We start from the raw sequence: 12,307 nt of genomic DNA, 5'->3' as shown, positions 1-12,307 counted from the left end.
AGATAAAAGGAAGAAATGTTTTACAATGAGGGTGGTAAAACACTGGAACAGATTGTCCAGAGGGGTTGTAGATGCCTAATTCCTAGAAACTGTTAAGGTCAAGCTGGGTGGGGCTCTCAGCAGCCTATTTAGTTGAAGATGTCCCTAGTCATGGCAGAAAAGTTGGACTAGAGGACCTTTAAATGTCCCTTCCAATCCAAAGCATTCCATTATTCTATGCCCTCTGCCTACCCTGTTACTTCTGCACCTTTGAATCAAAAGGTTCTGACATACCAATGCAGGGGGGAAAAATTATACATTTTTGAGGTTAGTTTTGAATGAAAAAGAAAACTCAAACCTGGCTCTCCCTTCCCTTGCCCTTCTCTTACAGTCATTCCTATGCCCTGGAAGGAAGATAGGGCTCCTCTCTTGGCATAGAGCTCAGCTCCAAAAAAAGTTCTCAGACAGCAGTGTTTTGGGACAAATGAAGAATGTCCTGCAATGCTAAACAAGCACTCTGAGGTAAATGACTGGGGCAGGTGGTGGGCAGGGCCCTGTCCCTTTTTAGATTAATTTTAAATACTTCCATTTATGCTTTTGAGTTTAGCACTCAGAGGAACCTTCAAGCCTCTTCCCCTCAGCCACACAGGCCTGTGAGGCAGGCAGAACAGGCGAGAAAAAGAGCACAGAACTTCAGAAGAAAGAAAAATGAAATGCAGCTGCTTGATCACAAAGTGGCCAAGGCTCAAACTGCTGCTTCCTTAATTGGGCATCGCAGAGCCCGTGGCTGCTCCAGATGCTCCCCGTCAGCGCCGTGCGGCAGAGGAGCACCGGGGCGGTTACCTGTTGTACTCAGAGACAGGGAGCCAGTCCTTGGCGTCAGGGAAGCAGAACTGAGGGATGGCCTTGAGACGCTCCTCTGCTTCACGCATTTGCTTGGTCGGTCTTTCCAGCTGCGGGGGAAGAAAAGTGAGGCTCAGTCAGTCCCTGTTGTAGTCCTGGCTGCACAGCACTGCACAGGGGGCAGGGCTACTAATGAGCTCTGAGAGCAAGAGCGCATCAGATTGTTCTTTATTTGTCCTTGGCAGAGCGAGGCATGACTCCAGGACAGGTTTATAGATGCCAGTACAAAAGAAATAATCACTGCTGGGTTTTTTAATCCTTTTTCTTAATTGCCTGAAATTCCCTTGTTGCACAATGGCCACTTAAAGCACAGCCTTAACTCAAATACCTTTCTGCTGCAAGAGCACAAGAGAAATTCCAGAGATCAGAAAAAATCTTTCCACTGACTTCAGCGAGTTTTGGAATGAATCCTAATATAGCCAAAATGAGTTAAAAGCGAAATATTTAGAAACTGTATTTAAACACAGTCTTTAAAGTATCTGCCATCAGGCCAAACTCTCCAGCCTTGGAAAAGATAAATCTGAAAACAGGGAAAGCTTTCTGTTACCTTCTCTATGCCCTTCACTTTGTAATGTATTGCTTTGGAATAATTCTGAAAGCTCCATTTGAAAATTAGATTTGTATTCATTTTTCCACTTATTCACTTCACTGATCTTAGAATGCACTGTACATAAGAATTTTTCTTTTACCTTGGGAAACTGATATGTCACTTCTGGGAGGTAAGTGTTTTTAGAGGGCTTCTTTTTCAGTGACACTACCACAAAATACTCAAATAACTCCCGTTCCTGCCATTCAATCAGCTCCAGTTCCAGGGTTCGATAACTTGGAGCCCTCTTCAGCATTGACTGGATGTGTACAAGACGCTGGGTATGAGCTGGCATTAAAAAAAAAAAGGGAATTAAAAAAGAGATAGATCATTACCTGAGACTGTAATGTAGGTGTGTAAGCCACAGCCATTCACAAAGGACTTTCAATTTGCCAGAGTATTATTCCAAGCATGTTCTCCTTTCAAAAGCAAACCTTCTAGTTAGCGAACCTTCTGTACTCTCCCTCGCTAATTGCACCCATAAATCAAAACTCTCTCCAAGTACTCAAGTGATGCAACACTAAGTCACTGAAATAATTTGCAGTTCATAACTGTTACCCTGCCAAAGGTCTGTTTTCCCTTCACACATAAGACTAGATTATAAACCCTCATGTGGGTGTGCAAATGCACTGGGGCCTCGAGGGTTTCACATTTTTCACATCTCAGGCCTGATTTGGATCTAGCTTACACTGGTGAAAAAGAGCTCTGTGCCCTGCCTCTACGTAGCACAGCTTTTTGCTATGAACCATGGAACAATATCCAGGGAAAGGGGACAGGAAGAAAAGGAAAGATGTGCCAACTGCCTCCCATGGATTGCTTTGCTAGTGCCAATTCAATTAAGGGGCAATCTTAGATTTATGGTCACATCCAGACTTCAAAGATATGCCTTCATTAAGTGACTTGTCACTAGACATCTATGGTGGACTAGTCAGTAACATCATTACCAGTTCTGGTAGACCAAAAAGTGAAAACAGCTCAGTAAAACCAGTTTTCTGCCTGCTCTACCCCACCTCTTCACACCAGGATCTCTGTGCAATGGCAATCAAACTGTTAGCAGCACATGTTTTTATGCTATCACTGTCTTTGCCCACAGTTTGCAAAAGGCAAACTATCTCTCATGGTAGGAAAATAAGATGTCATAAGCTCTTGATCACATCCATAATTAATTGCCAGAAACAAAGGGAAACCTCTTGGTGACCAGCTGTCCTACAACTGGTTCAACACAAAAATGAAGAATTATTTTGATAAAGCACTTGGTGTGACTGCACAACTACGGAAGCTAAATCCCAAGGAATAACCTGCCTGGTCCTGCCCTGAGATAGCCCCACTCTACCAGCCAGGTCTTCACATCTGCAAGAGGTGAAACCAAAGAGTCCACCCCACTAGATGGGGACCCAGTGAATCCTGTCATGCTACACATGACAACTGTGTCTTTGGCTGAGGATGCCCTGAGAGCATCGATGTAAATATTAGATCACTCAGGAACAGTTGGTTACTGAGACACCAGAATGAAGATCCTCTGTTCCACAACAATGGGGGGAAAGCCTCCCTGTTTCCAGTGAAATCAGAATATCCTCCCAATAACACAAGAGAGGCCAAGCCCTGCCTATCTTCCTCCATGGGCTATGAGAACAAGCAACCCCTATATTTTTTGACACAGAGAGAAACAGAACTGAAAGTGCCTTTGGGCTAGTACAGGTAGACAAAGGAGCAATGAATCTTTTTCCACACAACCCTAAAATGTTGCATACAGCCTGTTTTGGGTGTTCTTACCACCACTTATCTGGAACAAACCTGTTTCCCTAAGACAATGTTTTCCAGAAAGTTTTGCTGCATGAACAGTAAGCAGGTGACATCTGCAGTAGATAAACATGGATGCTTGTCCCTTATCATATAACAACAGATCCACACTCTTGGGGTTTCCCCCACCACCACCACTTACAAACAACATTATGGGGTTTAGTAATAAAATCTGTTGTTGCTACCTTCAACCTTTTTATAGGTCTCTTTCTGTATCAGAACTCTTGAAAAGGAAGGACTAATTTACTGGCCTGGTTCAGGCAGAGTTTGTGCAGGTGCTGTGCACTGATAAAGGAATTTCTGCAATTTGGAGACTGCGGAGTTATAAAAGAGTGTAAGAACCACTATGCTGGATCATACCCAAATTCCTGCCTCCAACAGCAGCTCGCAGCAAACACTGAAAGCAGCATATGAATAAGAAGAAAGCATCTTTATCCAATCTCATCCCTCTAAGTCTGCACCCAGTAGTCAGTCTGGAATAGATCAGCATCTGTGAAGTGGCTAACAAAGCAAACCTATCAAAGGCCCTGTTTTTCATCATATGACACAGTTGCCAAATCCTTGTTAGATCCTCACAGCTCATTTTGTACTTGCTTTCCACGTTCATGCTCCTGTGTTGGAACTTTTGTGAGCTCTGCAGTAATGGAGTTAGCATAGCTCAGGAAAGAAAATATAGACCATGGGCAGAAACAACGTGCAGTGTCAGAAGGATGTACATTGGTAAGGTCTGTGACAGGGTCTGACTAGAAGTTATTGAAGGCTGATCCCTTACCTTTAAACCTGTCATCTGAGTCACTCTCGCTCTCGCTGTTCTCATCTGCAGAGGACATAGAGGGATCAGTTAATGCAAAACCAAAGCAAACAAACTCAGTTTACTGCAGTGAAACATCTCTGAGCCTTGTGATCCACACATGCACTTCTCCTCAGGCTTAAAATATCTTGAAATAAACAGTTTGAATGACTCCTTAGATGGTGTTTTCCTTGGATTCAATTCCAATTTTGCTTGAGAATAAGAGCTTCATTTTGATGAAAGTGCAAAATTCATTCTCCCTTACAGCAACTGTTTGCACTGAACCCCCATCTATGCTCAGCTGCAAAAGTGAATATTCCATTTAGAAAATGGATCTTAGCCCTTTCACTACTGTTTTCAGACTTTAATTTTTTTGGAAAAAAGAAAGTTATGGAGCACTTGAGAAGCCAAAGTAAGCCTTATGAGCTTTGGTTGTATGGGCAACATCTTCAATCACCAGAACTCAACAAACCAAGTTAGAGTTAACAGGCAAAAGTAGCCATATGACAAGATGTATTTCTGAGGGGTACTTGTATTAAAGCTCTATTGTACTCTTACTACAAACATGGCCTAAATTTCTTTTTGGCCCCTGTTTTTCCAGAAGCAGTCTGAAGCACAGTGTGAGTGCCAGGAAGAAGCATGAAAGAATTGCTAGGTCAAAACTGTGAATTTTGGACAAAACTTACAGATGCAAGTGACTTGAAAAGTGAACTAAAGAAGCTTGATAAATCTAGCTGATCATGGGATTAATAGGAGAGACAATACTGAGAATCTTGTTTATTTTTAGCTCATCCTCATTTTCTCCTCTAGCAGAGAGAAAGTTATTGTTGTTCATGGAAGAAAGTTCTAAACAAAGTAGAGTCCAGGGGAGATGTGGAGAAGAAAAGAGAATCTGTTAATCCAGAAACATTCCAATGGATTCACTGAACCATAACACTTGTATCATACCTCGTAGGGATGCTGTCTCAATATTGGACATAGAAAGTTTCTTCAGTCGTTTTTTTCCTCTTTTTGCGCTGTAGATTGAATTGATTCTTTGGACAAGCTGCAAAATAAGAAAATGAGGACTCAGTAAGACTAAACACTTTTCTGCCAGGAGACTTTTAATTAAGCTATCCAAACAAACAATTTAACCATGGATGATATGCCAGCTGAACCCACAAAGCCTTTACTATTTCAAAGGGCATTTTCATTTCTCTTATTTTGAATCCCGTTTGTATGAATAAGTTATTTTCAATTTCACTTCTTTACCTATGGGTATATTTTTAAAAACAATTAAATAACTCAGAAATCTAAATACCATTTTCAAAAATCCCATAGACATTTGCAATAAAAGCAATGAGCCTGAGGATTCAAAGGTAGCTGTCATCCTCTACCACCTCATTCCTCTAAGCTATTATTTCTCTCTTCACTTGCATCTTCTAAATAATAGTAATCCATTAGCCTTATCCAACTTTGAAGATCATATTCAGATTTTGAATACAAGAGTAAGGTGTACCAGCACCTCTCTGAACTGAGATTTTCATGTGTTCAAATAAGCACAAGGAGTTGGGTCTAACTTTTTTAAGCTTTTTCAGGTACAGAGTGAACCAGCTGCTTTGAAGATACATGGTATCAGCTGAGGGTCTGGCCCATATGGACTTCTTCCCCTTTCCAGCTTACCCTGTACTTACCTCACTTCAGAGGTGCTGTACATACTGTCTCCAATCTTATCCTTATCTACAAAAGTATTTTGAAGTTAGCTACTAGTGCTGTCTTTAGCTGGCTTTATCCACCACTAGCCAGAATTTTAAGTCCTGGTAATCATTGTGACTTCCCTCAAGAGGGCTAATGCAGAAAATAACTGTCTGCCAAAAAAAATCTGAGATGATGGAAAATATTAATGAGATAACTTGTGTTTAGTGCCTTCAACAAGAGGTTGGGATTACTAAGAATTCATAATTAAACACACTATTATGACTTCTGGAGAGTCATAAATATGTTATAATATGCAATTAATCTTCATAATGTCTTATGAGTCAGGAATAGTATATTTTATTCCATAGCAGTTTTAGTCATAGAACTATAATACATTTTGCAAAAACTGTTTCACCTCAGCTTGCAGAGAGAGATAAACTCAGTGAGAGAGAAACTAATTTGCCATAGACAGAGTAGAAGGCCAGTAACAGAGCACAGACTGGAACAAAGTCTCATGCAACCCCTCCAACAGAAGAAGAGGGTCCAGCCCAGAACATTCTGAAGTGTTAAAATCCTCACTTGTTCTCCCACTTGAATCAGTATCAGGGATTTTACCTCTAAGTGCTGACTGAGCCATGTGCAACCCACCAGCAAAGCTCTTCTGAACTTGCTTCACCATCCCTGGAGGTTTTTAGGATGAGATTGGATGTGGCACTTAGTGCCATGGTCTAGTAACCACGGCAGTGTTGGATCAAGGGTTGGACTTGATCTTGGAGGTCTTTTCCAACCCAGTTGATTTTATGATTCTCTGCTCACAGCCACATGCCTGGCTCTTCCCACTGGGAATCCTGTGGCAGAGCCAGCAGGATAAAACCTTGCCCAGCTCCTGCATGTGCACCAGCCCAGAAACTCCTGCAGGAAACCACTACACAAGGCATCAGGAACCAGGAGTGGAGGCCCTTGCTGGGATTTTTCACTCCCCTTGCTGTGCTGCTTGGTGCTTCGTCTGCTTGAGCTACTTCACCAAGGGTAAAATGCCTGCACTCTGCTGAGGAAAGCCCAGATGTTTAAAGGACTTGGGTATTGCTTCATGAAGCATCACTAGGGGTGGTACAGAACAGGAGTTTCTCAGGTTTGAATTTTTCCCTCCAATAACTAGCATTTTCTCAGTAAAAAAAACCTGATATTCTCCAGCAACATGCGATTCTGGGAGTTACAGTGATAAAAAAATAGAAATTGTTACAAGATTTATGATAAAACTATGAACATTCATATGCTGAAAACATAATTTCACATAAGGAGAATACCTGTCTCATCAATTAAAAAAAAATTGAGTACAAAACCAACAGCCAAACTGTCAAAGTTTTACTCAAAAACAAGTTACTCTGTAAGTTACTACGTAACTTCCTCCATAGATGTATGTTCATTTGTGCAGTAAAACAGTAAATTCCAAGAAAGTAAAAATATAGTTAATATTAAGGATGTAATTTCCTCCTTAAACAGAATTTCTGACTAACTGACAGAAACATAAAAATGTCCTACTCACAGTATTTATAGCCATGTGCTTTAAAATATTCTTTCTAATAAGAACAGGAAAGAGTTGTATACAGAGTAAAAATCAACTTTGTTCACAAGCTAAAATTAAGTATATTAGCAGTTTTCCCCCTCTCTGTTGCTATTGTACAAGAAAAGGTTTGTTGAGTTTTTTTGGTTGTCATCTTGTGGCTTGGGTTTGTTTCTTTTTTCACATTCTATTTTGAGTTGGAAAACTCCTTGAAAAATGAAAAATTAAGTTTTACTTCAAATCCACGAAGACAACATGGTTATCAGGATGGGGTAGGTTATGAGTAAACGAAGGGAAACATATTAGGTCAATAATTGTTATTTTCCTGAGACCAGGAAGCAAATGATGAGGAAATACCACTTCAGATGCTGCTGCATGTTATAAAAAATAACTTCTTGGCCATCACCCATTCAAAATCATAAAGCTGCGTCTGCAACAGTGCTCTGGTCCACAGAGCTTAAACAAGAGTGTGGAAAGCAGAATTGCCTTAAATCAACTCAAAGGGGTATGGCTGGGCTCCTGAGAATTACTGTTTCTGTTTTGATCTAAATGTTCCTTTAGGATACAAAAAGAGCTTTCAGTGATGGCTAAAGGCTGGGTAGAAATTTGCAAGCTCTTGAGGACAGGTGGCCCGTCCTCAGCATAAGCCTGATCACGCTGCCAATACCTTTGGGATCCTCCTGGCCCGCCGCGTGGACAGCAGCTCGCTTGCAGTGCTCAGGCTGTCCTCGTTGAGGCTGGAAGGGGAGGAGGGGATGCCAAGCTGAGCCAGCAGCAGCATGTCATCGTGGCTGTGCCGCTTGGGCAGCCGTGGTAAGCGGTGGCTCTTCCTTTCTGACCAGTTCCCGACGCGCAGAGACTGGCTGCTGGGCTTCGAGGGCAGCTGCAGGAACAAGAACAGCTTGAGCTCTACCCCTCCTCAGCAACACTGACAGAAGAGGTAGCTCTCTGTGAGTGAGTGGTGGCTACACAAGGACATCCTGCCAGGTGAGCCACTGCTCTGCGGGACATGTGTGAAGAGAGGGTTTAAGATCATGATGAAGGGTCAGATGTCAATATCTAAGACTTGAAAGTTCAAAGAAAACCGCAGTAACTTTGGCTCTGGTGCATTTCCCTGCACCCACATCACATCAACTGTACGAGCCTTAAAATCTGACTTATAGGCTTGGCTGACATCAGAACACTGACCCAGTGGGCCTGGCCCATCTCTTTCACTTGCAAGAGTGAAGATCAAGAGCATTTATCCAATTCAGTGTAATATTAATTCAATGTAATAGCAATAAAATAATAGTAAATTCATGCTATTTTATCCTAGGAAAAACAAAAAAAAAGTAAAGAAAAAAATCAAGCTTCATGTATTTTCATGATGTTAAGAAATTTTAACATCTGCCAATATGCAGAGGTGCTGTTATAGCTTTGTCCTGCATTCCCAAAGAATTCCCTTTAAAACACAAAACCGTTAGCATTGGAGGGGGAGGGGAAAATTTCACTGACAGGATTAAGCACCAAGTAACATCTATCTTTAAAAAACTAGGTCTCTTTTGAAGCAGTCCTTCAAACAGCTCTGCCCAGCTCTCAGGAAGGTTAATCAGCAGGCTGGCAAAGCTGGGTCCCTGCCTTCTCCTCCCAAATACAAACACTGTAAAGAAGCTTAACCAGCACATCCAGGAAAAAGTACTATTATGTCAAATGTCTGTCAACTGGCATTTGCTAATATTATATCAGCAGTATTACAAGTTATAAACCTGAAGTAATAAATGTCCCATTTTTTTCTACTTGGAGGGCTTACTGATTACAGTGCCATGCAATCTGGGATTAAGCACAGGTGTTTCTATGTGGGTGTGTTTTGCATCACAAATACAATGTCATCATAAAACATTCCTTTTACATGTGATGACTTCAAAAACTGAAAATAAAAAATGGGAAAGGAGAAGACACAGTGGGATTCAAAATCAGTGTTTCTGAGGTCCTTGCTTACCACAGATTGGCACACCAGGAAAATCTACAGCAGTCTATACTTTAATAAAAGGAATTTTTTTGGAGATGATTATTGGAAGCCTGATGACCTTCTGATCTCCTTCCTCTTGTTTATCATCATCCACGACTGAAAAGTCATGTTGCTAAGCCAGCTCTGTTGTTATGATGGAAAAACTGGGTGATAAATAGTTGCCAAATCTACCATTCTTCAGGAAATTCTGACTTTTCTATTTCTGGTCATTGGAGAATTACCCAGGCCCGTAGCTGACCCGCTCTTAGTGCCTCTTCACTTTAAATATCAGCACAATGACAGTGCAATTATGGCAGGACTGACTCCTGGCAGGGAACTCCAGGCAGCATTTCAAAAACAAGCTGCCAGAATAAAAACAGCCCTGTTGCAAAGATACCAGAGAGTACTTATTTACTGAACAACTTTAAAGAAGCTGTTTAAATCTGTATATTCTTTGGTCACCCTGTGTTAAACAGAGAACATTGGACAGTATCTTACTATGGTCCTATATGGTTCCCACCCTAATGGTACACCCTCCTAGATCCTCTGGATGCTACATAGTTCCTGTTAATATGCACACAGCCAGAAATAATTGTTATGCAGCATAAGTCTCTCACTACAAGGTTATCTTTGTGACTGCAGTTTCTGTTTCTCCTTATTCTGCCTGATTACTACCTTCCACTTGTTCCTTTTCCAGTAGCTTTGCTGAAAACACTGCTGTTTTACAAGAGATGTGCTAGGATGCACACTAAGAATTCTGGTGGTACTTCTTTTGTCTCTTGGACTGTGATGCTCACATGCACACAAAATAAGTGAAAGAAAATGTATTCAGTTTTGTTCTAGGTCTCTTTACAAGGCAAAATGTAAATTGTTGTGACGTTTTGTTCAACTGCAAATTTTCTGTTGATTCAGTGCACAGTGAAGTTCCTTTAAATGGTATTTTGAATCTCAAAATTAAGTATATGATAAGAATCATATTTTTTCTTATGAACACAATGATCCCTAAACAACAAAGCAACCCGGCATTTCATAGTGTTCACAAAAAACAGACTTGCTTTGGAAAATTCACCACAAAATAGAAAGTCTGCAGAGTTCCTCATCTTTCATCTTTTGCTGTAAACACAACTTATACAGCCTCGTTAAATGCAGACACTCAGGTTTTTCTGATTATGTTATTATTTGTTTATTTATTGGGGGGACATACTTGGCATTCTCCATTTTACAGTAAAACACGCCACACTACGTACTTCACAAGAGCAAAGTCACAAGAGGCCTCACGTAACAACACACGGGCAAAATTAGCAGCTGACTTTTCCCCTCCTGCCCCTGCTTAAAATCACAGCAGCAAATGCAGAGGCAATTCACTAAGAGGTGCAGCCATACAAATAACTTAGGTCCAGATTTAACTCACAAACAACCGGTGGAAGGATTCTGATTGAAATCCTGAGGCCACAGCCAGCACAAAGAGCCATCAGCTCCTGCAGCCCTGGGAAGCTGAGCAACAGCTGCCAAGAGCATTCCCAGCACCGACTCACGCGTTCGGTCGCACTCTTTCCAGATACCCTTTATCATCCAGTACGGCTCTCTTCCTCCTATGCCACGACTGATTTCCTTGCGAAAGCTTTAAATAAGCTTCAAGCACAGAAAGACAGGCTGTTACCTGGGGAGGTGATGTGTATTTCCTGTTCTGCGGCGTCCACATCCTGTGCAAAGAATCTAGGGAATTCTCAGAGAGCTGATGGGATTTTCGGCCCGCGTGACGGCCTTTCAGCTCCACATCCTCGTACGGGTTTTCCTTGGGTGACTCGCCTTCACATTTGGGTTGTTTTTTTTTTAAGGAAAGAAAAACAGACAGGAATGTAAAATTAGAAAAAAATAAAAAAAAAATAAAATCATGTGAACCAAGTGAAAGGCTTTTAGAAAAAGCTCCTCAGCTTTCAGCATGACTCATCCCTCTAGCTGCAGCTGGAAGTATTTGGAAGAGAACTTGGCTATGCGGTTGACAAGTTTCTTTGGATTTTTTTTACTGCCTTTTTTTTCCAATAAAATACAAAGATTTCACAAGACGTGGTTCTGAGCATCCGCAGCTGTGGAAAATTTATTGAAATGTAAAAGCTAAGGCACTTAACTACTTTAAAGTGTATCAGTAGATTTTATAAATCTGTAACAACCACTCATAGGGTGAAATGAAGACCAATAAATAACCGTTCTCAACATACCACCCTTACAAACAATAAGACAGCTCTTATTTGATGCTACCTTCATTTTTCCCTTCTCCTGAGGGAAGGCAAAGAAAGAATAAACATTTTGGCTCAGCAGTGCCAAGAGAGAAGACTGAAAACATAAAAGGGGAAGAATTTCTGTCCCAACCATACTGCCTCCTCAAAGTGTTCTTTAAAACACATCATGTCTTCCAGTTAGGCAGCTATTCGTTTCAAGTTACATAAAATTCCAATATCCCAGAAGGAAACTCATCCTGCTAGTAATGGATAGAGGCTTGAACAGTTAATGACTACATATGACATAAATGAAAAATACATCAAAAAGCAGACAGCAATCTTTGAATTTTTAGCATTTGAAAATCAGAACCAAAATCTACAGTCCAGATTTGAGATCCAATATCCACCATCTTCTCACAACCCCTGAACTTAGCAAACCTCTCACTGAACTAAGTAGCATGAAGACGAATGAGTGCCATCAACAAAATTAACATTTTGTATCCATTTTTTCAAACACTTGGTGATCAGCAACTGATTTAAAACTCCAGGTTTATCAAATAAAGGGTCCTTCCAGTTTTCCAACCATCTTAAACAGAAAGTCATCTCCAAAAAGAGTGATCTACTCAAATTCAAGGCTTGAATTTACAGAAACTTGAAACATGCAGAAGTTCATAGCTTTTAAACCTACTTGCTTTTAAGTTTTATATCTATAAATGACTCTAAACCCCATGTTTTTAATACAACCTATATTACAAGACAAGCTATTTAATATAAGAAATTCAGATTTTACTGCATACTATGT

The 12,307-nt window shown here is 40.8% G+C and overlaps 1 protein-coding gene across 6 annotated transcripts in view; it reads right to left on the bottom strand.

Moving 5' to 3' along the window:
- Positions 1 to 12,307, bottom strand: part of ST5 (suppression of tumorigenicity 5) — a 168,520-nt gene that overhangs the window by 39,724 nt on the left and 116,489 nt on the right. For all 6 annotated transcript variants that reach the window (XM_027700637.1, XM_027700645.1, XM_027700664.1 and 3 more), the window contains 6 exons: positions 10,947 to 11,095; positions 7,967 to 8,182; positions 5,007 to 5,103; positions 4,041 to 4,085; positions 1,572 to 1,756; positions 823 to 932 (listed from right to left, as the gene is read on the bottom strand). In XM_027700637.1, the coding sequence (XP_027556438.1) occupies positions 823 to 932; positions 1,572 to 1,756; positions 4,041 to 4,085; positions 5,007 to 5,103; positions 7,967 to 8,182; positions 10,947 to 11,095 (802 nt within the window). The remainder of the gene's footprint in view (positions 1 to 822; positions 933 to 1,571; positions 1,757 to 4,040; positions 4,086 to 5,006; positions 5,104 to 7,966; positions 8,183 to 10,946; positions 11,096 to 12,307) is intronic.

Source organism: Neopelma chrysocephalum, unplaced genomic scaffold, assembly GCF_003984885.1.
Source record: "Neopelma chrysocephalum unplaced genomic scaffold, ASM398488v2 Primary Assembly neopelma1_24, whole genome shotgun sequence".
NCBI lineage: Eukaryota > Metazoa > Chordata > Aves > Passeriformes > Pipridae > Neopelma > Neopelma chrysocephalum.
Note: the sequence above shows the minus strand (reverse complement) of the source record. Positions and strands in the feature narration are given on the sequence as shown.